The following is a 25,686-nucleotide window of genomic DNA, read 5'->3' on the forward strand; positions in this document are numbered from 1 at the left end:
ACATTGAAAAGTCTTTTCTGCATAATGAACCAAAATAAGTAATTTAGCTGTTAAGAATACCATGAATATAGGCAGTTGACAACGACAATTATAACTTGTTTATTTGCATTGCTAATGGCATCACAATGGTTATAGAGATGAAACAATAATAATATTTTTCCTTAGCACCTCTTTGCTAACTGAAAAGTAGTTTTCAAAAATCTATTTGCAATGCCATCATTTCTATGGCACAAAACCCTCAAGATAGTGTTTGGATCAGCTCTATTCCACCTTCCTGATGTAGGCGGCATTGGCAGTTTTTGCCCTGCACCCACCACACCCATGCCACTCGTTTCACACGCAACAATTGAAAAGTCTTCAACCAGCTGTTCTGTAGATTGACCCATTAATCCTACAACCCCTTCAACTGTTTCAGCTTCCCTCTCCACAACATCTTCTGCAACCACACCCTCTCCACAAGTACAAAATACACGTTTCAGACTCTCAAAATCCTCTTCAAGCATTTCATGATCCGACCTCGTGAATATCCTACTACTTCCTCCAGCAAGTAAAACCATGAGATGAGCTTCAAAAGTAGCTTTCATTACTTCTTTTATAGCAAGAGGTTGAGCTTTGTCTGTCACCATTGCGGATAAAAGGACAAGATTTTGCTTTAGAATGCGCACTGCAGGGCGTACTCTAGCATTCACTACGTCGCCTACGTAAAGGCTGTCGTAGAAAACTGAGTTTGAGTCAAGAAAGATAAGCCTGTAAGCGGCAACTTCAGAGACGTTCTGAGTGGCGGTTTGAATGGTGGAGCGAGCATGGTCAAAGTATGAAGGGGAAAACGAAAGGTTGCGGCGGCAATTAGGAGCTCGAGATCGGTGGGAGGGAACTTGATGCCTAGGAGACAGAGATAGTATTTTATCCAAGGAATGCAGTTCAGAAAGAAGGTAATGGAGAGTGTTAAGGCGAATGTAAAGTCGTTGCGTGCCACGGCTTGTAGACGGACGCGGATGGTGACCGTCTGTTATCCCACCCCGATGCAAATCCTCAGGGACCATCTTACATGGACTTGCTTTCCTCCACAGCTTCAAGAATCTCGAGTCTCTGTTGCATCTTGTCAAAGGGGGAAGAGACGGAATGTAGCTTTGTTTTGAGCCTGCAATATAATCAACACATATGGGTTACATGTTGCAATGTTACTTAATACCAACAATGTTCGAGAAACTTGAGATGCAAGATCTTACCACAAGATGCAACAAAGTTGATGTAATCTTGAAAGTGATGTTCTAAGCCATCTGCAAGATCTTGAATTATATCCTCAGAAATACCAATTGGGATTTCAAAGAAATCATTTGCAATCTCCTTGGCCAATCTCATTATGTCGACAGCAGATTGAGTATATGGTTCCGTTTTAGATTTTGGGTTCCATGTCTGTCAAACACAAATTCATAACCATGCTTAAGAGAAGCGGCAAATGTTGTCAAAGGCAAGCTAGGCGCACGAGTCGTCCAAGGGGCGCCTAGCTATTAAAACGCCCCAAGGCAAAAATATGTGAGCAGTATTTTTTTTTTCTGGGCGCCTTAGGGGAGCCTAGGCGCCAGACGAGGCGAAGGGCGCCTAACACAACATAGGCGCCAAAAGTTACATTACTTGCACACAAGAAACACCAAAAGTTACATTACTTGCACACAAAAAACACCAAAAGTTACCTCAGTTTCCTTGGCTCTTTCAAGATATTCATGCAACTTTTCCAATCTTTCGCCGATCCAAGTTTTCAAGAGGTTTAAAATGATAGAGTCGACTTCGTACGGGACCATTTCCCTGACAACTGCCTTTCCTCCATCTTCACAATCAACAGAGTCTTCAACCACCATTTGAACCAAAATCTTCTCTAGTTTTCCCGCTCTTTCAAGAACCCTTATTACCTCATTTGCCAATGTGGATACCCCGCTTAAGTATTGTCTCAAGACAGCTCCATAACAACTATGGAGAGTCACAGAAGCAACACCCGTCGGAATTGGGTGCCATCTCTTCAATGTTGGACTAAACGTTATCTTTTCTTTCGCGGCCAGTTCTTCTGTTTCTTTAGCTAATTGGAGGAGTGCTTCACTCGCATCATCTTCTTGTTCCTCGTTAGTCAGACTATTTGCCCCAGTTTCCAACATCTGCTTAAAAAAATAAGAGATGTCAAAATAATGATTCAAGTATGATTTTGCAAAGATATTGCTCGCCTCGCCTAGCGCCTAGGCGCCCAGATAAAAAAACATTTTGGCGCCCTGGGCGTTTTATTAGCTAGGCGAGCGCCTAACTCGCCTGTCGCTAAATATTAATGCAAAAATAAACACCTACCTTTGAGAAAGCATTTCTCAAGGAAGACCTTATAAAAAAATCCACTTTGCCGTCTGATTCGTCTATGGCATCCCCCCTCTCTTGCACCACATTAAGATCATCCAAGATTTTTGAAGCAGTTAAGGCAAGTGACAGAAGGTTTTCCATCATTCCAGAGATACCTTTTTGAAAGCTCCCATGATAATCAACAAGTCTCTTTTCTGCCCATGCATAAATTGATCCCAAGACGGACGATAGCGTCTTAATGTACATAGCGTCTCGATTAGCTCTCTTTACATCGTTCTCTACTTCGGCCAACATTGCAATAGAAGCGCCTAAAAGGTCTTGCTCCGTTTGCGAAGTCGCTACGTATTGTTGAAAAAGCACCCATGTGAAACAAATATTATGCATGATTTTGCTGATTCCTAGAGTAGACCATGTCTTTTTCATAAGTTCTAGTAACTCGTCAACCTCATCCAGAACCAACGTTTCATCTTTAATATCAAAAATTGCATATAGTAGATATAAGTATAGGTGAATGTTGAATGGTGATCCATCTGCCCAGTGACATACATCTGAAGAGGATCCATTATTGCTTCGCCATGCTAACGAAACGACGCAATTGCATAATATTGGCATTGCCTCAGAATTCTTTCCAATATCAATAGGCTTCATTTCACAGCCGTCAATGATTTCACGGAGCTTCATCGCTGTGGTGTTTGATCGGTCTAACGGGATTGACGGGTAATGGAGCAGACCTGCTTCAAGGATTTTTAGTTGCCGTTTCTGCCAGAGATGATATTCATGCGCATTGTTGAATTCCGAGGCTTTTAGGTGGCGGAGAAGCTCCAGAGGGAGAATAATGGTCTCTGCTCTCCTGCCCATCTGTTAAGATCGCAACAAAGAACTGATAAATTTATTAGTTTAGTTCATCATATATTTGTGCAGTTAATTAAATCCGCATGCATGAAAACACACCTGACCAACAAGTGTTCTCATTAAGGTTTTCCTGAGCCGGTTATCGCTTTGTTCTGAAACTCGCATTTGCTGCCTCATAATCTCAGCGGATGTCATTGGCCGTTTAAATCTGACCGGCAAAGTGGTGAAAGTAGGATGATTATTATTATTATTATTACCATTATTCGGCGACCTCGGTGATCTTGGCGATGACGGATTTGAATTTGTTCTCCTTGGTGACATTCGTTTCACCGACTTCAATCCAAGAGTTCGTTTTAATCTACTGGTAGCCACCAAACCAGACCCATTATTATTCCTCCCATTTCCTCCTCCGCCAAAACTACCACCATCCCCGTTGCTGTTGTCATGCCCAGAGGGGTAATACGATAATGCATTCCTCCCACCGAACCCTGGCGAAGAACGACATGACGTGAAGAACACCTCGTATGCTGTTTCTCGAAGATCATCTTTATCGACACCGTCTACTTTACCGAATGGCCAATCAAGGTCGACAGTTTCAAGCAATTGATCAAAGTCTGATCGGGTTGAGCAGAATGATGAAGTTCCTGCGTAGGATTCTCGACGAGAATGATATCCCATATTGGCGTATGGGGTGGCTGTAAATCTTCACCATGTATCATGCGGGAGAGAATGTTTGCATTTGCTGGTGTGCAGAAAGAGAGAGAAGGAGAGACCAGAAGCAAATGGGTCTCAGTTGGTTTTGCCAGCTTTTTTTAGTGCGAACATCCATGGGTGCGGATCTGACAGCTAATTAAGTAGCTGCCAATATTGTATGGAAGGAATTGTCAGAAAAATTTGGAACTTCAGAGTGGGAAAAAATGCTATATTTAAACAGTCTTACATGGTAAAAATGATTTCAAACCGTTTTCCCTTAATCCTCTCGTTCTTTATTTCTAAATATCGTTTGCTCCTACTTTTTATCTCAAGCGCACAATTACATGCTGTCAATCAAGAATAACACCAGACCTGAGCGGTTTTGGAATTCGTCCGGGCAGTTTCATGCAGCAGGACTGCAAGATTAGTTTCTTCTCTCTTTCTCTGTCAGCAGTTTGGAGTTCATGAGCGTTTTTGTGCAAAAATTAAGAACTCTCGCAAGTTTGACTTTGTGCAAAATGTTTCTCAAAAAGAGAAAAAAGGAAATCTGTAGTCAAGTTGCACAGACATGCACACAGGCTACATAGATGAATTCTCTCTGAGGTGCTTTCACTCACAGTAAAGTCAACGAGTCAACTTTTCAATAGAATTTTTTCCATAAACTCCATCAATCTACCAAAATGGTTGAGCTTGGTGCACCGTGCGGTGTGTACCGTGTGCGAGGAGAGTGGGCCCACTCCTGCCCCACTCCCTATCCCGATGTTGAGAGAAGATCCTGGACTGTTTGATCCCCTTTCGGTGCACAATCACGGTGTGTCTATCACAGCCGATCAATCTATATACATCATAACAAAATGGAGTAATCTTGTGTATGAATGTAAAGAGTAATAGAAGTATTAGTAGAAGTTTTTCCTTGGTTGCTTAGAGAAATTCAACACGAATTTCAAAAAAAAAGTAAAGAACGAATTTCAAAATCTCTGTAATCCTACAAGAATAGGGAGTTAAAGGTTCACTAGTCGGTCCCACCAAAAAATTGCATTTATTTCTTATGAGATTGGCAATTTTCACTCAAAAAATAAAAAATTATAAAAGTAAAATTACCAACAATTCCCGTTATAAAATTACATATGCTAGACACACCGAAGTATCTTACAAAGAAAAATCCAATGATCTTTACACAGTGGATTTTGCATTGGAATTGGTGCGGTTAAACTAGAGTCTTGTTTATATCGGGATAGACTTTTGGATTTCTAAATTTATCATTTTCGTTATAAAATAAAAATGGCTTTTGGAAGCGTATCCCAGACATATTTGCCGCAAAATCTGTCGTTGTGGTACATTTATTGTTACTGCATCGAGCGCGAGCATATGAAAGATTGTTTCAGGGTTCAGCATATGAAAGATTGTCCTATAAGAAATGGCTCGTATTGATTGTTAAAGGTTAACCTAAAATTGTTACAGTCTTGTATATATATATATATATATATATATAATTAGACAATGACTTTTCAAGAGAAGAAAAATAACAGAATGGAACTGTAAAGATTACAGGAGGTAAAATAAAAAGAACCGACTGTAACAGAAAACTGTTTCTGTTATACAGCTGTAACATCTGTCATTTAAGACATGGTTATTGGCTGAGAAGGAGAGCATACAGATCGTCAGCACACAGGAGTTCTAACAATCCCCCCCCCCCCCCCCCCCCCCCCACACCCCCAAACTATAGCTTCACAGGAGGCATCAGTTTGGTTTTGAGAATATTAACTGCATATTAGAGAGACCCTTAGTAAATAAGTCAACTATCTGACTCAAGGTATGCGCATAAGACACTTTCAGAAAGCCAAACTTAACCAAATATCGAATCATATGGTAGTTCACCTCTATATCTTTGGTGCGAGCATGAAATATTGAATTTGCGGTAAGACAGCTAGCACCCATATTATCACAAAATAACTTGGAGGGAAGAGATAACTGCACAGATAACTCCTCAAACGGATACGAAAACTATATATAAAATTTCAACATTTGCATGACCCCTATACTCAGCTTCAGTGGAGAATTTGAGAGATAGTTTGCTGCTTCTTAGAGGACAAGAAACTAAATTACTACCAGCGAAAACACAATAACCACAGGTGGGTTTGCGAGTATCAGGACTACCAGCCCAATCACTGTCAGTCTGTCACAGTAAGCAATAAGTTTACTACAATTATCAGCACCAAGTGTAATACCTTGGTTGTAATGACTCATCCCTCCACCGATAATGTCCCCACTGTGGGGTTTTCAATAGGCGCCGCTGCGATCATCCGGAAACAACTTCCCGGGAGGTCACCCATCCCTGGATTGTTCTTTCCCGAGCACGCTTAACTGCAGAGTTTCCTGCCGACTCTGGAGCCAATTGTGCTGAAAAGGCCTCGGTGTAATGTAGAGGTTCCTTGCCTCATATGAGACCAGTATCTGTAGTAACCGCTCAGCATACTCTCCCAACCTAGCAAAAGCGAACGGTCCCTAATTGTGTCCCAACTAACAACGATATTGTTCCCACTTACCCACTGCGGTTGTCCAGCAGTGTAGGATTTTTAAGGGAACTAATGTTCATCTAACAACAGCTTTCCGAGAGGTCGCCCATCCTGTGACTACTCCTGGCCAAGCACGCTTAACTGGGAAGTTTTTCCCACAACTCAGTCAAGTGAACTTATCAAGTCTCGATGTTAGGGAAGGACAAACCATTAACTATATTCCATTCCATCGGCGAACTACTGCGAAATCTGGATATTACATTGGCCTAGAAAACCCTTCAAGTACCTTAATATTATTTTTGCCAATTGCATATGAACATCAATGGGACAACACATGAATTGACTGACATAGTTAACTGCATAACTAATATCAGGTCTGGTGAGAGTCAAATATTGAAGTCCTCCTACTAGACTTCTATAAGTTGTAACATCAGAAAGGATTACACCATCAGATATAGAAGCTCTTTGTCCCTGGGAAACTGGAGTTTTACAAGGTTTACAACGCAGCATGTCATGTTTCTTCAAGAGTTCCAGAGAATATTTATTCTGTGTCAGAAGTAACTTCTTTGAAGCAGTATCAATAGATGTTTTAATTCCCAGTAAATAATATAGAATGACCAAATCCTTCAAAGAAAATTCAGTCTTGAGTGAAGTAAGTAAGGCATCAGAGGAGTCAACTATAAAAATGTCATCAACATATACTAATAGAATCATTCTCTCACCATGAATATGATAGATGAACATGGAAGTATCATAGACAGAGTTAGAGAACCCATAGGTGGAGAGATAACCACTAAACCTCTCAAACCAGGTCATTGGTGTCTGTTTGAAACCATAAAGAAATTTATGTAGAATACAAACATGATTAGGATGTTGAGGATCAACAAATCCAGGTGGTTGTTCCATATACACTTTCTTAGTCATATTTCCATGAATAAATGCATTATTGACATTTAGTTGTCTGATGCTCCAATTGTTGGAAAGAGCAAGACTAAGAACACATCTAACTGTGGTGGCTTTAAAAGTTTCCTCAAAATCAATACCATCTATATGATGATAGCCTTTAGCAACTAGTCTTGCTTTATGTCTCTCAACAATACCATCTGCATTAAGTTTGGTTTTAAACACCCATTTACACTCAAGAACATTCATAGAAGGATCATAAGGTACATGTCTCTGGGTATCATTTTCATGTAAGGCTCCGTATTCATTATGCTTTTCTTTATTTAAAAAGTTTTTGGTTCAAAAATTGGTTCAGTGGTACTTATAAAAGCAGTTGGAACTGGATATTTGAGAATAATATTTTCTAAAAAAATCTTTAAAAAGAGGTTTAGGAACACAAATACTTGATTTATATCTTATATGAATACCAAAAGACGCAGGTAACACAATTGGTGAAGAAGAAGCAGTTGTAACAGTAATGAGGGTAGAATGGTCAGCTGATTGAGAAACCGCATAAGTAGACATGGGTGCTGAAGTAGAAGAAGTAGGTTCAGCAGACATAAATATTGTGAAAAAAACATCTGGTACAACAGTAGAAGTAGGTGACGAAGAAATTATGTCAGAAAAAGAAGCATCTGACACAACAGTAGAAGAAACTTGACCATCAAATGAAAACTTTGTCTCATCAAAGACCACATTAGTAGTGACATATATGCTAGATATTTTTAATCCAAGCATCTGTAACTTTGTGATGAATACTATAACCCAGAAACACACATGTTGTAGATTTTGGATTAAGCTTATCTTTCCTGCAAGGAACTAGATTAGGATAGCATAAACACCCATAGACTCTCAAAATAGAATAATCCGGTTTTGAATTATACAAGACTTCATAATGTGATTTATAATCCAAACTTTACTGGAAAGTCTATTGATGGTAAAGACAGCTGCTAAGAAAGAATCAAACCAACATTTCTTGGACATAGAATTAAAAGTCAATGTATTTCCAACTTTAGTAATATGTCTATGTTTTCTTTCTAGAAACCCATTTTGCTGATGTAAGTAAGGACAAGAAATTTTTAATTCAATACCACATGATTTGAATTCTCTAAAGGACCTTTTGCCAATTCTAAAGCTCCATTACATTGAAGGTACTTTATCTTTACATCAAACAGATTCTCAACAAGAGAATTAAACGATTGAAAACAAATGAGACTACCTGTTTTGCTCTTCATATGATACATCCAACTGAACTTGGTACAATCATCTACAGACAAGATATAATATATGAAACCCATATGAGAGGCACAAGAGCAGGACCCCGTATATCACAATGAACCAACAAAAAAGGAGAACTAAAAACAGAATCAGTGGACTTAAAAGGTAAATATTTATTTTTGGCTAACTAACATGAACCACAAACTTAAATAAACAACTTTACACGATATCTTAGAAGCATCAGCAAGCTTCTAGACTATCTTCTGAGCATGATGGCCTAACCTTGAATGTCAAATAGTTAGTGATGCTATAACAACAGTAAATGCGACATGCTTAGGGGTAGAGCAGGGCATTATTCGATAGACTCCATTTTGTACCTTTCCTCTAGCCAGTATAAGGTTGTTCTTCAAAGACTTTTATTTCATATCCCTATGGATAAAAAAATGAAGGCACAATGGTTATCCAAAGTAAATTGAGCAACATATAGTAAATTATGTTGAAGATGAGGAACATATAGAACTTTATGCAAATCAAAGTTATTAGTAGAAGTATATAAAATAGAGGAAATTGTGGGAGAGATTGCGAGAATCTTGCCATCCCCTACATTACTTTTTTCTGGACCATTGTAGGAAGTAGAAGTATTTAATAATGTTGAATCATTTGTCATATGACTAGATATACTAGAGTCAGGTATCTACACAGGGCTATAAGAACTATGTTCCCAATAGACACCAGACTCAAAAAGCACTAAGAGGAAGTTAAAAATTATAATCAAATTCATTGGAAAACCAAGAATTATACTCACTACTATTTCCTACACTAAGATCAAGACCCATAAAATATTTCTGCAAAGGAGGTCCACTATTCTTTGAAGCTGTATATCGAAATCTACACATGTTAGCAAAATGACCAAGTTTGTTTCATATATGGAAAGGAATGAGAGCAAAATATACAACTTTTTTTTGGTATATATCAAGATTGAGTACATTTGATCTTTCCATACAAGAAGATTTCAAGCATCTAATTTTGCATAAACAAAATTTGCGATATTCTGAAAAAGAATATTAAATCGACTTTGAAAACCAAAAGGATTGTAAAATTGTTGTGGATGTCGTGATGGAGATGGAAAAATAAAATGTGGATGTTGTTCGTGTTTTTGTTGTTGTTGTTGTCGAAATTGTAACCGTGGTGCTGATGTATGATGTGGATACAGTATAGGTGTGTGTTGTAGATGAAGTTGTGGGGAAGAAGAATATGGTTGTTGTGGTGGTGATTGTTGAGTTAATAATGGTGGTGGTTGAGAAAAAGATGACGAAGGTTGTTGTTTTCGTTGTGCAAAAGAAGAAGAAGAAGCAACTTGAATTTGAGTAGTTTTAACAATTGTCAGATGATAGTTGCAGGTTTAATGGTGATATGAAGTTTTCAGGAAAGGACTGGAGGAAGTCAAGATTCCCCTTTGGTATCTGATACCATGTAAGAAATGGTTTGTATTAATTGTTAAAAGGTAACCTACAACTGTTACAGGACTTGTCTTTATATAGACAATGACTTTTCAAGAGAAGAACAATACCATAACGGAATTGTAAAGAATTAAAGGAAGTAAGATAATAAGAACCGACTATAACATAAAACTGTTTCTGTTATACATCTGTAACACCTGTCATCCGCTGACATTAAGACACGACTATTGGCCAAAATGGAAAGCATATAAATTGCCAGCACATAGGAGTTCTAACATGTCTAGTAGTAACTTGTATTTGGGAGCTATTAGAGTCCTACTATTGATGATGTCCGTTACCTATTTGCAGTGTGTGAAAATGGATAAAACATGAAAATTTCTCTGGATTTCTATAGAAAAAACCAAAAGTGTTCGTCGTGGTCGCCCCTTCGTGTGCATAGATAATATTACGTCAGTTTCTAAAAAAATAGACTACCATACACAAAAAAAAAAAAAAAAAAATTATTAGAAATAATATTCAACCATGGACCCTTCTAGCTACGATGTAATCAAGACCCTACTAGCTAATTGGAACCTTTTGAACAACTTGAGCCCTTCCTGCCTTCCCCCCTTTTTTCTTTCATTGTTTTTTTATTTTTCGTAACGCTCCTCTTCTTCTACTGTATTTCTATATTCCCCTTCCTCCTCAAATCTCCAAAGAGATATATAGAAACTAACTAATAAAGAAGTTTCCAAGTTTACAGAAAATCTTATTTTGTAGGTATTTTTTTTTGTTTTGAGAATTCCAACACGAGTTTCAAATTCTCTACTGTAAATCATCATCATCTCCCTCGTTTACTCGGAAAACGGCAAGAACTTTCTTTCTGAACTAAATTGGAGGAGAACTTTGGAGAAGATTTGGGTTTTTAGATTCATTGATTGAAAATTTGTTTTAGGGTTTTGGTTCAGTGGTTTTAGCTAGAGAATTAAGTAAAGAAGGATGATAAAGAATATCTGTCTAACTTGAATAGCGCTGATAGTACATTCTTGAAGAAAGAGAGAGGGAACTACAGTAACGTGAATCGGCTGACAATTGTGAGTACTCTTTTCTTGTTTCTTTTAAGCTGTTCTTCGATTTATTTTAAGGAATTTGCTTTGTAGGTTTTCATATCATATATCTACTTTCAATCCTTAATTCTGGATCATTGAAACAAATCTTGATCGAGTTGACTGAGTCAACTCACTCTTCTGAATCTTTTGGCTAATATCACTATGTAAATTTTCTTTTTCTACATCTTTTTTTATCCATGTAGAGGTGATTGATTTTTCATGGTGAACACATTACCTTACTGTAAATCATTTTCAATTCATTTGTATAAGGTGATCTGGCAAGCTAATGTATGCTAATGATACAGTAATTAATCATGGCACTACTGCTAATGGGCTCTGGTTGTCATAGTTTATGGATTTTTGCTTGTCATGGTTGTGGATGGCAATGATTATCACTTGTTTACAGTTTTGATCCATGATGTCTGTTGAAGAGTCTTAAGTCTTATCTACCGACTGATGTATGACAATCTGAGCGGTACTAATTATGCGGCTCTGGGTTTATCTGCTTCTTCTTCATTCAACTGCAGTACTGCAGTGGTCCATTAGTTCTAGTATAGCAGTATGTACTCGATACGCGTAACCTGACAATAATTTTGTTAGTAAAGTGAAGGATGAACTAGCATTGTTGTTGCTTTTGATTAAGCCAGTTAAGCAAAGCTCCGTCATCACATTAAATCATCATCTTTTAACTTATTTTTTGTTGAAAATGTTTTTGTACATTGCTTCTATAATATGAATGAAATTTGAGAATTATGAGAATTGGTTTCAGAGGGGAGTTACCTTACCCACTGAGAACTTGGTTGAATCTTTTATTTTAAAATGGGTGCTCCCTAACTAGTATTTGATTTAGAATTTTTGAAGAATTTATGCATTTTTGGCAGAATTTGATTCAGTAATTGGTTTCTCTTCAGTATGCTTTGGAAAGCAAGGAATGGATTTGAACTCCGTAAAACTGGATAAAAGAAGCATCTACATCTAGTTCTAATCCTATTTTCTTCTCTTTTGGCTTCCTAAAAATGGGTGCTGCTAACTCTTTGTTGGTCCGATTTTTTGAAGAAAAGTTCATTAGATGTCAAACATAATAGGGCGTAACTTTGGAAGTGGGTTTTTGATATATGTTGTCTTTCGAAGATTGTAGAATTTTTTCGTGTAGTTTCCTGAATTGGGTAAATGGTGTGGCACTTGATTTTAATTCACTGGTATACCCTTCTTGATTATCTTTGCTGAAAACTATATTGTACATGTACTTCTGTTTTATCTGTCCGAGTCAAGGCTTCTGAATAACCTTTTTGACATCAGTATCTCCGATTACATTATCAAGAGTGCCCAGATAAGATTGTATATGTTTGCCGTTCTTAGGTTCTAGCTACTCTCCTTATCTTTAGGTTGTCATGCCGCTTTGTAGTTCTACTTTGTTACCTTTATCTATATTTCATCATTCAGGTTTCTTAAGTTAAGTTCTTTTTCGGTTAGGGTTTTCCTTGTTACCTGTTTATGATAGTAAGGTTTAGGGAATATGGCATACATTCTGTTACTGTAAGCTTCGGAAATTTCAATTTTCGTATGAATTAGCATGCTCTTTCTTGTGAGGGCTATAGTCTTCTTTTTTTTGTACTCATTGATGTGTTCTGATTTAAATGTTTACTTACACGAGCTTCTCTTCTAATGCAATGGGCCAATGGTTCATCAGTTCTATACTTCTATCAGACTATCACCTACCAAATGCACAGCCTCACCATGGTCCCTTTTATCTTTGGTCAAGGAAGAACTGATAATGTTTTTCTTTTGCGAAGTATATGTAGTTTAATGATATGTATTTTCTTTCATGCAGGGAAATCAGAACTAAACACAGTGGTAGCGTGGATCACTTCATTTGCATGATTCATTTTTAATGAGGAAGTTCTTCTCCTTTCGATCTTCAGCTTCTAGCAACTTGATCAACGACCGAGCTCCTCCCCCTGCACCACTTGACAATGAGGAGGTCTACTGGGAAGCACCTTTTACATGTGAAGACAAAAACAAAACTCTAAAACAAATCCCAGAAAGACAGATTTTGGCCCCATGTGCAGGCCCTAGAAGGAGCCTCTCATTTTCATCAGCATCGTCTATTGGATCTCCTGGAAATAATAGGAATATTCCTGCTCAATCTGATGATATTTTGGTTGGGTAATTATTTTTTAACTTCTTTTTATTTGGTTGTTTTTAATTATGGCATGATGCAATTTTGTTTGTGAGCTTTAATACCGAGAAAGATATGTAAGGGCTAACTTTTTCATTCTCACATAAAGTCACACCATTCTAACACTTTGAATTCCACTGAAAGATGGTTCTTAAGATGGGTGGTTCAATTCCTTTGCTAGGGGATGTTTGCCCTTGAATGATCTGAGCTATACTGGAGGATTTTCTTTCTTAAATCACAATTGAAGAAATTTTTTACCCCTTAGCTTCGCTTATGTCTCTATGGTTCTATTTGTATCAGTTGTCGTTCCCTTACCCCGGATAGGCAGTCCAAGGCGAAAAGAGATGGTCTTGCTGCTAGGAAGAGATATGGTACAGAGAAGGTTGAATTTCCTTGTTCATCAAATTCCGTTGACTCGACATGTGATGCTACTCATGGATCTCCTCAAGCCAATTCTGCGCGTTTGGTTCATGTCTCAAATAATGTTTTGGACCTTTACATAGACGGGGAACAGAATCAAGATATGAATTTGACAACAAGAAGCAGTTCTTTTAGATGCCAATCTAATAGCAGAGTTAGTAGTAGGCGACCTCCGCGAATTCAAACTACTTCACCAGTTTCCCCCACAGATATGAGTAAAGACGAAGGGAGGTCTCAGTCCTTCAGAGATGATCATCTTATGCTTTCAACTAGAGAGTGGAAAAGAACAGAATTTCGGTCTGAATCGCCACAAAAACTTGCAAGAAATGTTGTTGAGAGACTATCTCAGGTGTTCCCTCATAAGCCAAAGACCAGATCCCGAGATTTAGATCCTGACACCCCAACCACAGTTGAAGACATCTTTGAGAGCTTCGTGGACCCAAATCGCAGTTCATATTCTGATGTTATCACCCAAAAAAATTGTGTATCTGATATACCTTATGGTGCCATGACTGGTTATGTTGGGGAGGGAGGCAAGGACTTCCCAGATGAAAGATTTTCTGTGGCAGATGCTCCAGTTTCCATGTATAAGGCCAAAGAGGACGTGGAGTTACGCAAGTACGCAGATGAAGCCCAGGAGAGGGTCATGTTAATCTCTGAAGAGATTGAGCAGGATAATCTTCTTAGGAGTCGAGATTTCAGTGTATCTGAATTATTTCAGACAATTAGAAGTCTCAGTGAAGAGAAGAGAAGCTTGGCAGTGGAGGTCTTAACCCAAATACAGTGTCGAATTTCTGAGAGAGAAGGTTCACGCAGAGGGGCAATGATGGAAATTGATTCGCGGACAAGAAGATTGGAGAGAGAGAAAAATGAGCTGCAGACAGCATTGGAGAAGGAATTGGATAGAAGGTCCAGCGACTGGTCATATAAGCTTGAGAAGTACCAGTTGGAAGAGCAGAGGTTACGGGAGAGGGTAAGGGAGTTGGCAGAGCAGAATGTTTCGCTCCAGAGGGAAGTCTCTTCCTTTAATGTCAGGGAGGCCGAGAATAGAAACCAAATGACTAATTCAGAGGTCCAGCTGAAGGATCTAACTGCAAAATTGGAAGACGCAACAGAGGAGAACTGTGCTCTTCAGCAAAACCTGTCAAAATTTCATGCCCAGTGTAAAGGGGCTGAAAATGATAGAGATTGTATCAGAAAAAGCTACAAAGAGAAAGAGAAGGAAAGCAAAGAGTTACAGAAAACTGTAGCAAGGCTGCAAAGGACTTGCAATGAGCAAGAAAGGACGATTAAGGGTCTGCGGCAAGGACTTGCTGTGGATGTTGAAAGAAAGGAACCCTTTGATTACGATGCTAATAGATGGAAAATGGAGCAAGTGAGATTGACAGGGGTTGAACAAGTTTTGAGAAGGGAGGTTGAGTCAAATAGGCTTGAAGTTGAATCCAAACGGCGAGAGAACATGAATCTGTTGGATTGCCTAAACAACAGTGGTATTGAGGGCGGATCATCAGGCTTCAGGCTTGAGCAGGAGCTGAAGGATATAATCTTCTGCTTACAGAAACAAGGGTTGTCCTTGTTAGGTGAAAGTTGTCAGTTGTGTGAAAAGTTGCTAGGACTCTTTAACGGTAAGGCAGATCAGAGTGCTGGACACATTCAAGAATCTGGAAAGGATGAATTCGATGGGTACTTTATACTGGAAGCCAATATGAAAGTCCAAAATATCAAAAGGGGAAATGAGAATCTGACACGAAGTTTACAGTCAATATCACTGGTATTGGAAGAAAAGTCGAAACGAGATCCATTAAATACTCATTTAGCGCACACTGAGAATGGCAGATCAGGGAAACTGAAGGATCAGGCTTCTGAGGTAAATTGGGATTTAAAACTCCTTTACCGTGCACTTGAAACTTCACTACGTTTCTGAATATCTGATTCACTTGCCTGCACTTTTCAGTACGCATATTGATGTAGTTAGCTGTTTTATTTTCGACTCTCACACTGACCTCTTCATTTGATGTATTACTTTGCTTACATAGGATGATATTGGGTTCAAACTCAAGGCAGAAACTCTGTTGACAACCCTATTGCGAGAAAAGTTGTTATCCAAACAACAGGAAATCGAGCAATTGCAATCTGAGATAGCAACAGCAGCAAGAGGTCATGATATTCTTAGATCTGAGGTCCAGGGTGCACTAGATTATCTTTCCAGAGCATCTCACAAGATGAAGGATCTAGAACTTAAGGTGAGTGTACATTTTAGATCATATCTTAACGTATATCTGTTTTCAAGACACCTGTAATCTTCATAAATTATACTAATATTTACTAATGACAGATGATGAAGAAAGAGGATAGTCTTCATCAACTCACAAGTGAACTCCAACAATGTGGAAAAGAGTTGGCGTCGACAAAGGGAGTGCTCTCAAAGATGACTGAAGAGAGAGATTTGTGTTGGGAGGAAGTGAAGAATTACAGTGAGAAGAACATGTTGCTGAATAGTGAAGTGAACATGTTAAGGAAGAAGGTTGAAACCTTGGACGCAGATCTACATATTAAAGAAGGCCAGATCACAATTCTAAGAGACAGTCTTGGAAATAGAAAGCCCTTTGACATTCTATATAGTCCTAATTCCATGCAAGAGAATGTGCATTTTTGAGGATGATCTCTATCCCATATTTCTTCTTCTTATGCCTTGAGTAAGTTTTCATGTTTCATTTTTGTTCACAAACTTTGTGATTTTCTTTAATAAGCTTTTGGTGGGTAAGACCAAGACTACCACCTTTGCTTATTGAGTTGCATCCAACCATCCTCTTGTTGTACAGTTTTTTGTCATATTTTACGGCTTAATAAGAGTGCACTCCGTTATCCAGTGACGTGCGTGAGTTTTCATTTATGTCAGTTAAGCTTCTTTCTTTGTTATGTATCCGGAGGTATATAAATGCTTTTCAGTGAGCTAATCCATCTTCTCTTATCAGTAATAGCAGTACTGTTTACCATGGCAGAGGATTTCTTACTCTCCGTCATAGAAGAATTTAAGTCAATCTTCCAAAGCTGTAAAAAATGCGTACAGGTTAAGGATTAGTTGGCCCATACTGTACTAACCCTTCTCAGGTAATATTAGACAGGTGATTGTAGGTTCTAATGATGTAGTGCTTGCCACATTTTACAAAGACAAGAAGAATCAACAGCTAAACTTGATGATACTCGAAAGGTTTATGCCTACAGAGCTACAAATGTATTAATGTGGCATTTTATGTTTGTTCAAGGAAAGAACTGATGGGGGCGGTAATGCAGGTTCTTCCTTTCTATGGTTAAAACAAACTCTTCCCCTATGGTTCTTCATTTTTTGTTTACAATGATATTTCATGCTATTTTGTTCATGTTTCGTGAATCCTGATCAGAAAATAAGAGTAATATCCTCGAGATGTAAAAAAAAAATAATAACAAACTAATTTAATTCCTAAATATATCCTCGAGATGATACATATCTATGATGAAATATCAAAGGGCTAAAAATGGCACCCTTATGGAAGCTGTCACGAGGTAATGACTATATTGACTTATCACAGTAAACAAGCTTTGAAACCCTTCTCCAGGTCGTGTGAGTCCAAGTTCTTCCCAATGAACACAATTTTGTTTATTCTCTGTTCCTCTGGCCCCCATAATCGATCAGGTGAGCCCTGGAAAATGTCATGAACCCCCTGTGTCCAAAAAAAAAATCATAATTAACTGAACGAAAATCAATTATAAAAATCTCCTTAAGCAAGGAACATCATGATAAAGAGATTAACTTATAAGCTGCTTATCCCGTGTAACAACCACAAAAACTTCGCAGTTATTCTGGTGGGTAATCAGAATTCAGATGAATCCAATGTCATTTTGGTTGCAGGATCATGTTATCAATTTTCAGAATGCAAGCTAAATAGATGATAGGAACATTTTTCACAAAATGAGATACGGTAACAACGAATGCTGAACGACATTCATTTCAAATATTAAACTATATCCAAGATAAACGATTCTATATCAGTTGACAAACCCAGACATGGATTTACATCTTTTTCTTCCTTTTTATTCCAAGTTGGGTGTGTACTCATGGCTATGCATCTGTGGGCAAATAAGCCACATTACACAAGAACAACGTAATGAACCACGGAACCTTTATTGTCCCATTATCTGCGTCGAAACTACGACAGCCAACTTGTGGCATTCACTTAGAAAGCTACAGAACTAATAAAAGTAAAAAACTGATATTAGGTGCTAAAGGCTTTAAGTAGATGAAATTAAGATATGAAGTTAACTGAAACGAATTCAGCTCAACTTCGCACTAATAACCAAGTTTTCTTCCAAATAAAGGTAAAACTAAAAAGAACCTAAACAAAAATCACTTAGTAGACCAGACCATATTATTTGACACTACAATGTTTTACCTACAAAACTTAATGACCACTAGGATTTGGAGTTCAGCGTCCAGGCTTATGTGAAGTCCAGGAGCAAAATAAAAAAATAAAATCCAACTTCGTGAGGTAATACAGTACAATTTCTGGATTACGAGGACTCAAGAAAAATAAAATTGGCACAAATGCTAAATAACTACATGAAAACATAAATAGAGTTTAAACGCACGTGAAACTAGAAGAGATAACAAGTAGAAAAATATATAATAGAGTAAACTAGAGATATTTGGATATGCTAATACCTGGAAAACGAATCTCTCATCCATACCACCAACTGAAAGAAGACCTTTCATACGATATATATCATCACTTTTTTCCATCAACAATGTACCCAACCACATATTTGCCTGCAGTATATTCTAAGTCAATTAAGGATGTTCCTCAAAAATATAGCCTACTTATTAGAAGAAAAAAAATCCAGTGAAAGATCAAGAATTAGATTTCGCTGAAAAGCGGCCAGAAGAAATCTTAATGGTCGAACATGTCTACAATATGACAATTTTTGGGATAGAAAGTAACATGCAACTAAAAGTACAGGACAAATGAACATTCTGTAATAGATAAACTGAAGACTAACCTTCTCAAGATCCAGGGTACCTTCACATACAATGCTGACAGAAGTAACACCAGGATCATGAGTGTGATCATGATTGTGGTGATGCTCTGCATGTAAAAATAAGCAAAGAACACATCAGTATCTTATGTAAGGTAAGATAATACACAACAAAGCTGCACATACTGGAGCACGAAGAAAATTAGGTTAATGTTAAAAGCAAATCAAATTATCAATATTCTGCATAGGTTTCAATTTCTAGGTATAGAACTAATTCATTGTAATCTTAAATACCAGAACGTAAAGCCCGGGCCTTTTCTTTTTTCGCTGATAGTTTCTAGCTAGAGTAAAAAAATGTATCTGTTTGTTGGGTTTAAGGCATAAGGAACATTATATGGCGGGAGAAGCCATGCAATTCCTAGTAAAAGTTAATAGAATTAGCATACCGTGCTTATGTTCATGTTCGTGATGATGGTGATCGTGGCCGTGGTCATGGTCATGACTATGGTGCTCTTCCTTTGAATCTTTAACGTCCACGGCACTCTCAATCCTGCCAGAGTCCCAGTTAACACTATTAATACCGAACTCAATGCAGATATGAACCCAAAGATAGCTTCGTGAACTAAGAGGAGAATATTCTGCTAACAAGACTGCCTAAGAAGAATTAGATAATACTTCAAAAGGATCAATACACGTTCGATTTCCAAATTTAAGAGTTTAATCGGATAGATAATAAGTAATCATCGCATTAGCATCAAATGGCTGTTAGTAGGACTATCATGGTAGGTGGTATTTAACGGGACAAAGATAGGTAAAGTAAGTGAAACATTTAGAGAAGAAACTCTGGAGACAAGGCATGTATGCGTAGAGCGAGAAAAAACATTAGGCAAGGCACAAAAATGTTCGATTACTGCTCAGTAGCCAAACCAAATAAACTACACAATAGATTATAGAAGAATGAAATTCCTTTTTCTCCATAAAAAGTAGCCTAATTTCGGCAGCAAGAAGGATAAGAAGCAAAACCTCTCCAAGTCAAAGCCTCCAATCCCAAGAACATAATCCAAATTTACTTGTCCAAACTTAGTCTGCTTTAGATTAGCCATGCCATTAATAGTCTGCATAAAGTGAGTTTCACATAATAGGTAATTTAGAAAAGGATTGAAAATATGGTCACAAAAAGAACAAATTTAGAAAGAAAGGATCAAAAAACTTATGGTAACTAAAAAATTTAGATTAGTTTGAAGCTGGAATTCTACCCTTATCCGCTGGGTCAAGGAAGCGATCGCTGGCTCATCCACGAGATCAATCTAGGAAAAAAAGAAGAGATTAATTTATTAAAATTCACATAAGTTCGATTTTAGAAAAATGAGTTTAACATTTCAACAGGAAAGGATCATAATATAGTGCCACTGAACAACTACCAAATCAGGAATGTTTCTAAGTTCCAACATGTCAACGACTCCTTGCCTAATACCAAGAACAGACCCACCAACATTGTTAAAGAAGCATCATCTTGAACTCAACCAAGTTGAGCATGAACACATAACTAGCTCCAGCCCGACAAGCATCGGTGGAGTTTACAACAACTTTATCTGCCCGAGCAAGAACCCACCAGGGTACCAGCCTAATGACTCCTAGCCGAATATGCAACAAGAGTATGATCCATATGTACCTTGTTTAGTATAATGCGGTCTGCATAAGCGATTTGCTCCACAGCCTCGTTAACTACTCCCTTGGGCTTTACCTCATCCAGGTGAAAAGCAGCATGTTTAGCATCCACTAATGTAACAACACCGTCCAGCTTGACATTATCAAAAACTTGATCTTCAGCATAAAATGTTTGGATGATTGGCGATGGATTCGCTAAGCCTGCAAAAGTTCAACAGAACCCAAGATAAATAAATATAAAAACATGCTCAGCCAGTAACTGCAGAGAAATCGCAAACTTCAATAGCAAGGAGATGAAATCAATAAAATATACTGTCATTTATTAATATCACCGGAAAATACTAATTCTCAAGAGTTCCTGTAAAAGGTCAAAAAAAATATTGAACAGTTTCACACAGACAATGGAGAAAACCGCAAGTACTCTTCCGCAATGCTTTATGCTTATACAGTATTGCTTATACAGTATAATCCTATAGGATAGGACTCCCAGAGCATTCCAGATTGCTTCAGGTAATTTTTTTCTCCATGCATGTGCATGAGAAACAATCTAGAACTCTCTAGTCAACTGACGAATGAGATAATTTGAAAATTATCTATAATGCACCTCCGCATGAGAATTAGTCAGATATTTAAGCATCCTCAAGGAAACATATACAAAACAACAACTTCTTTTATGATCTTGCTCTACTACGTATCACCTTTCAACCCGTTCGCCTAAACAATTATGATCACATGTCCTGGCAGTCATGGGACCCTCAAAAATAGATTGAGCAAAAGCAAAGCAAACAATAAGTGTAGAGGAGGCCAGAAGCCATATACAATATAGACCCATCTAGTATAAACACAAACAACTTCAAGGCCCATGTACATACTTTGCAACTTTGAAATAATTTACCCTATACATAACCAACCATTATGTTACACAACCATAACTCCAACTGAATCCATATCTAAATATACATAGAGCATAAAAAAAAAGTACTTAAGATATAAAAGAAAAGTGCAATCTCCCCACCACTAATCTTGAACAAGAAACATTAGCAACAACTAGCCTAAAACCATTTAAGTAACGTTCACTATATATAAAGTAGACTGGACAAAATCCTTGCGGATTTCATAAACGTACAACTGGAATTGTAGCAACACTAATAAACTACTAAAGCGAACGGTTCCCATACCTGTTGTCTCTATAACAATGTGATCGAATTTCCCTTTCTTCTTCGATACTAATTCTGCAATCATCCGAACAAGATCACCCCTCACAGTGCAGCAAAGGCAACCATTATTGAGCATAACTATATCCTCGGCTCCGGTAGTTTTTGAAGCAACTAAGGAACCATCAATATCTACTTCACCAAACTGCAGAACATTAACAATTATATTACTTACTATTACATTTCTTCGTACTCGTGCATTAGAACACCCATTAGAATATAACAGGGTAAGACTGTACTCCCTAATCTACATTTGAGGTTTCTACCCAGTCCATAATCAAGGTCTTTGAGGGCCTATCCATTAATCAAACTCTTACATTAAGAAAAGTTTAAAATCATACCTCGTTCTCAATTACAGCTATGCGCTTTCCATGATCAGCATTCAGAATATGATTCAGCAAAGTTGTCTGTTCAAAACAATACCACACATTACAACAAGCCATTAAACAACGGTCCGAGCTCAATTACTCTATTAAACCCTAATTCAAAATGAATAAATACAAACTCCATTTCCCCTTCCAAAAGATGATTAACGAAACTTAAGCTTAAGGATTTGACAATACCTTTCCAGAACCTAAAAATCCAGTAATAATTGTTGCAGGAATTCGATTATCAGGAGGAATCTTAGTGAGAACACTATCATCTGAAGTATCAGCCTGTGTAGCAGAAGCAATAAATCTACGAATACTTCTCTTCCTGAAATGAGAATTAGAGAGTAATACGTTTGAAGATGATGTTCGAAGAAGAGGAGAAGAAGAAGATGAAATGAGACGATTGGTGGTTCTTCTCCATAGAAGAGGGAAAGCAGTGGTTGTAGTAGGAATGGTTGATGTTTGTCTTTTTAATAAACCTACAAAGGTTGTTGCGATATCCATTGAGATTGTCGCCATGGCTGCTTCGGCTGGTTTTAGAGAGAGGACAAGACAGAATGAGGAGGAGGAGGAGGAGGAGGAGGAGGAGAGACTTTGGGTTTAAGATTTTTCTGGAAATTTATTTGGAGATATTTTATTTATTTATTCATTTATCCGCAAGGCAATTTTTTCTCTCATTTTTTCCAGTCCTACACTCCAACTCGGGCATACAATTCGGTCGATCTAACGGTCAAGAATGCTTCGAATATTTTTGTTTTATATAAATGGTATCCCGTTGTAGTATTGGTGTCAGCCCATATAAATCATGATTTTATAATTGTACTACAATTTATTTATTTTGATGGGTTAGCACAGCGGTTAGTTAGTGGCTCCTAAATATTAGGGACGTAGTACAAGGTGTATGGATTGAATCCCTCCCCCTCCAAAGGAGGAAGTGTTGATGGGTAGAATATTGGTAGGAGGAACTAGCCCTAATCACATAAAGTACTCCCAGATAAAAGATATGGTTATGGAAATAATGAGAATTAATGATAATCTCAAAAGGTGTACGCTCTTTCCTTTTATAATGATCCTCTTATGGATAAGTGCCCATAAGATCAACATATTACTAAACTATCATTTCCCTTTCTTTCTTAGACCCTAAATCCTAAAGGGCCTTCTTTCTTAGATCAAGGCCCAATCACCCTTAATATAACCTTGGATAGACTAGAACTATCCCATCTCAATGGGTTAGGCCTAGTCCCTTAGTTCCTTCCCTCTAGAAGGGACCCCTGATTAGCTAAGGGGCTACCCATTTTAGGGTTGATTATTTTCATGTATCAACATTAGTCCCTTGACTGTTTGACCGGTCAAAGACCGTGTCAACAGTCACATGTTGACGCAACAGGTTCCAAATGAGCAATTTTCAAATCGTGACCCTTGGGATGCTTTGGTTATTAACCCGCTCAGTAACCACCCCTTTTATGACGGTTACATTCGGAGAGTCGTGGGTGGTTTTCAGACCACGACTCTTGAAATGCCACGGTTACTGGTCCGTTCAGTAACTACTCCTTCTTTTACTTTCCTATAAATAGAGGAGACCTCTCTCTTGAGTCCCCATCTTTTACTGCCTTCCTTTTCTCTCTTCTTATCTTCTTTTACTAACCATGTCTAACGACTCACCTCCCCGGACGGAATCATACACACTCGAAGAGTTTAGGAGTAATCCCCAGCTCAGAGATAAGATACGGCCACCAGCTGCAGATGATGGCACTACTCTTTTCCCCGCTGATGATGTCTGGATCGCTCGTATGCTAAATCTTCATCCTTATCCTCCGTTTGGGTCCGCAAGCTGGCTTATTCGTCCCCAAGCAGGGGCGCCTCAGCCTGGTCGGCCGGTCAGTGTTATCATCGAGTGGCTCGGATATCGTGATAGCATCAATCGTAATGTGCTGAACCTTCTCATCAAGGAGCCGTACGCTCCTCCAAAATTGTCTGAGCAAGACTTTAGAGAGATGCATGCCTCGGTCCGTGTGAAGTTAAATGCCGAAATCGCCAAAAAGTACAAGCTGTCTTCCAGTAACAAAGGTCGCCCTCTTCAAGCACTTGTTACCAGCTGGGATCCCCTTCCGGGTAACGAGTCTTCTCAAGAGGACGGGAAAGGTAGTGCTCTACCTCCTTCTGGTTCCAAGGAAAGGAAACGCGTTCGTCCGACAAAACCCTTAATTGTTCATTTGACTGTGTCTCCTCCTATTAAGGTATTTGAACTCTCCTCATCTTTCATCCCTTTTCCTACAAATCTTGTACTTAGTTTTTTTATATCGGTTTACAACGTTGTCCTAGAATTCCCCGGCTATCGGTTGCAAGCCCAGGGGTCTTGTTTTTTAAAAGTATATCAATCTGCTTCTTAACGAGTGGAGGGTTGATCGCCTGGCTAAGAAGATGAAGCGAGACGCTGGCGTGCTGCCCATTCCGAGATTACCTTCCATTCGTACTGCTAATGTTTCCCCTTCATTTTCCCTGTAGGCTCCAAAAATGGGGTCATCATCCGCGAGCACTTTTATCGAGCGCGTGGAACGTCAACTCGGTCGATCAGTCAGTCAGACTGATCATGAAGTAGTTTTTCCCCGTATGGTTATTCAATCCACGCACCCTTTGATTGTAAAAATTGTTAAAGATCTTGACCATCCCCTTCATACTCCTTCAGATATGTTAGCCGCGGAGGATGAGTCTGAGTCAGATCATTCCGTGCATGATTACTCTTAAGAAGGCAGTGGTCTTAAAGGCAGTGTCAAGAGCCAAAGTTCTTCCCCTTCTAAATCCCGTGAGTGTACTATATTCCTATTTGTTAGATTAAATATCGACATGTGTCGGTCAAAACATTGCGTTTGATAGTCTATATATATATCTTCCTTTCCTGTATTCCCTTTGACAAGATTATTTTATCTTCTTTTCCTTCTGCTTTCTTCTTTCATCAGATCATTCTGAGCCAGCTGCTTCAAGCTCCTCTTCTTCCTCCCGTCGATCAATCCATTCTCCTACCAATCATCTTCCTCCGTACGATCCGGTATATACTATGCTCTTTAGATCTTATTTCCTTTCTGTGTTGGAGTATTTTGCTTATGTCTGCCTTTCTTGTCTTCAGGATATGGGAAACGAGACGGCGCTCAGGCTAAGGGAGGCGACTCAAGCTAGCAAGTCAAAGGTAGCGGATCGGGGAGTGCTAATGGTAAACGGCAAAAACCTTCCAAACCTTCCCTGAAGATTTCTCATAGCGTGGACGCGGATGCCGAGCTGATGGTCGTTCCGGAAGATCCTCAGTTCTTATATCCTCGTACCATTTCCGTTGCGAAAGCTGGTATGGATAACAATCATGAATTGGTACATGGGTTTTGGGTCCCTTCTTCTAAAGCAGCTAACTACCGTCGCATAGTGGAGAAGTTTGGCCATATGTGCATTCATGAAGAAATGCCTATCAAATCTCTGATCGTGGCTAACGAAGATTTGCTTATCATAGCGGAGGGTCTCTCCCTGGAGGATGAAACCCCTATCAATCAAGCCATGATGAGGAAATGGGATGCCATCATTCAAACTTATCTAGCTCTGTCATTCTCCATCCAATGGCTTAAGAATCTGTTGGAACTGGCAAAGGAGAGTCACAATGCGCGAACCACACTTCCTCGTGAGATCGAGGAGATGGAGCGGGAGCCCCGGCGTTTGCTTGGTGTTGCCAATA

General features: G+C 38.6%; 3 protein-coding genes across 3 annotated transcripts; 1 reads left to right on the forward strand and 2 right to left on the reverse strand.

Annotated features, from left to right (window-relative positions):
• Window positions 1–22: 22 nt before the first annotated feature.
• On the reverse strand, window positions 23–4,058 carry LOC113283138 (protein unc-13 homolog). Its single transcript, XM_026532299.1, has 5 exons — window positions 3,292–4,058; window positions 2,335–3,198; window positions 1,695–2,150; window positions 1,230–1,416; window positions 23–1,141 (listed from the first exon to the last, which is right to left on the reverse strand). The coding sequence occupies exons 1-5, from the start codon at window positions 3,868–3,870 to the stop codon at window positions 162–164; spliced, it is 3,066 nt and encodes a 1,021-aa protein (XP_026388084.1). The 5' UTR covers window positions 3,871–4,058; the 3' UTR covers window positions 23–161.
• Window positions 4,059–10,666: 6,608 nt separating this feature from the next.
• On the forward strand, window positions 10,667–16,605 carry LOC113283139 (golgin subfamily B member 1-like). The gene is made up of 5 exons (XM_026532300.1): window positions 10,667–11,094; window positions 12,941–13,275; window positions 13,589–15,575; window positions 15,745–15,951; window positions 16,044–16,605. Exons 2-5 carry the CDS (start codon window positions 13,001–13,003, stop codon window positions 16,362–16,364), a joined length of 2,790 nt encoding a protein of 929 aa, XP_026388085.1. The 5' UTR covers window positions 10,667–11,094; window positions 12,941–13,000; the 3' UTR covers window positions 16,365–16,605.
• A 413-nt stretch (window positions 16,606–17,018) lies between these two features.
• LOC113283140 (COBW domain-containing protein 1-like) lies at window positions 17,019–22,575 on the reverse strand. The gene is made up of 10 exons (XM_026532301.1): window positions 22,164–22,575; window positions 21,942–22,007; window positions 21,565–21,745; window positions 20,391–20,587; window positions 19,975–20,025; window positions 19,742–19,833; window positions 19,165–19,268; window positions 18,743–18,828; window positions 18,408–18,512; window positions 17,019–17,409 (listed from the first exon to the last, which is right to left on the reverse strand). The coding sequence occupies exons 1-10, from the start codon at window positions 22,488–22,490 to the stop codon at window positions 17,272–17,274; spliced, it is 1,347 nt and encodes a 448-aa protein (XP_026388086.1). The 5' UTR covers window positions 22,491–22,575; the 3' UTR covers window positions 17,019–17,271.
• Window positions 22,576–25,686: the final 3,111 nt, after the last annotated feature.

The sequence above is a fragment of the Papaver somniferum genome, chromosome 5 (genome assembly GCF_003573695.1).
Source record: "Papaver somniferum cultivar HN1 chromosome 5, ASM357369v1, whole genome shotgun sequence".
Taxonomy (NCBI): Eukaryota; Viridiplantae; Streptophyta; class Magnoliopsida; order Ranunculales; family Papaveraceae; genus Papaver; species Papaver somniferum.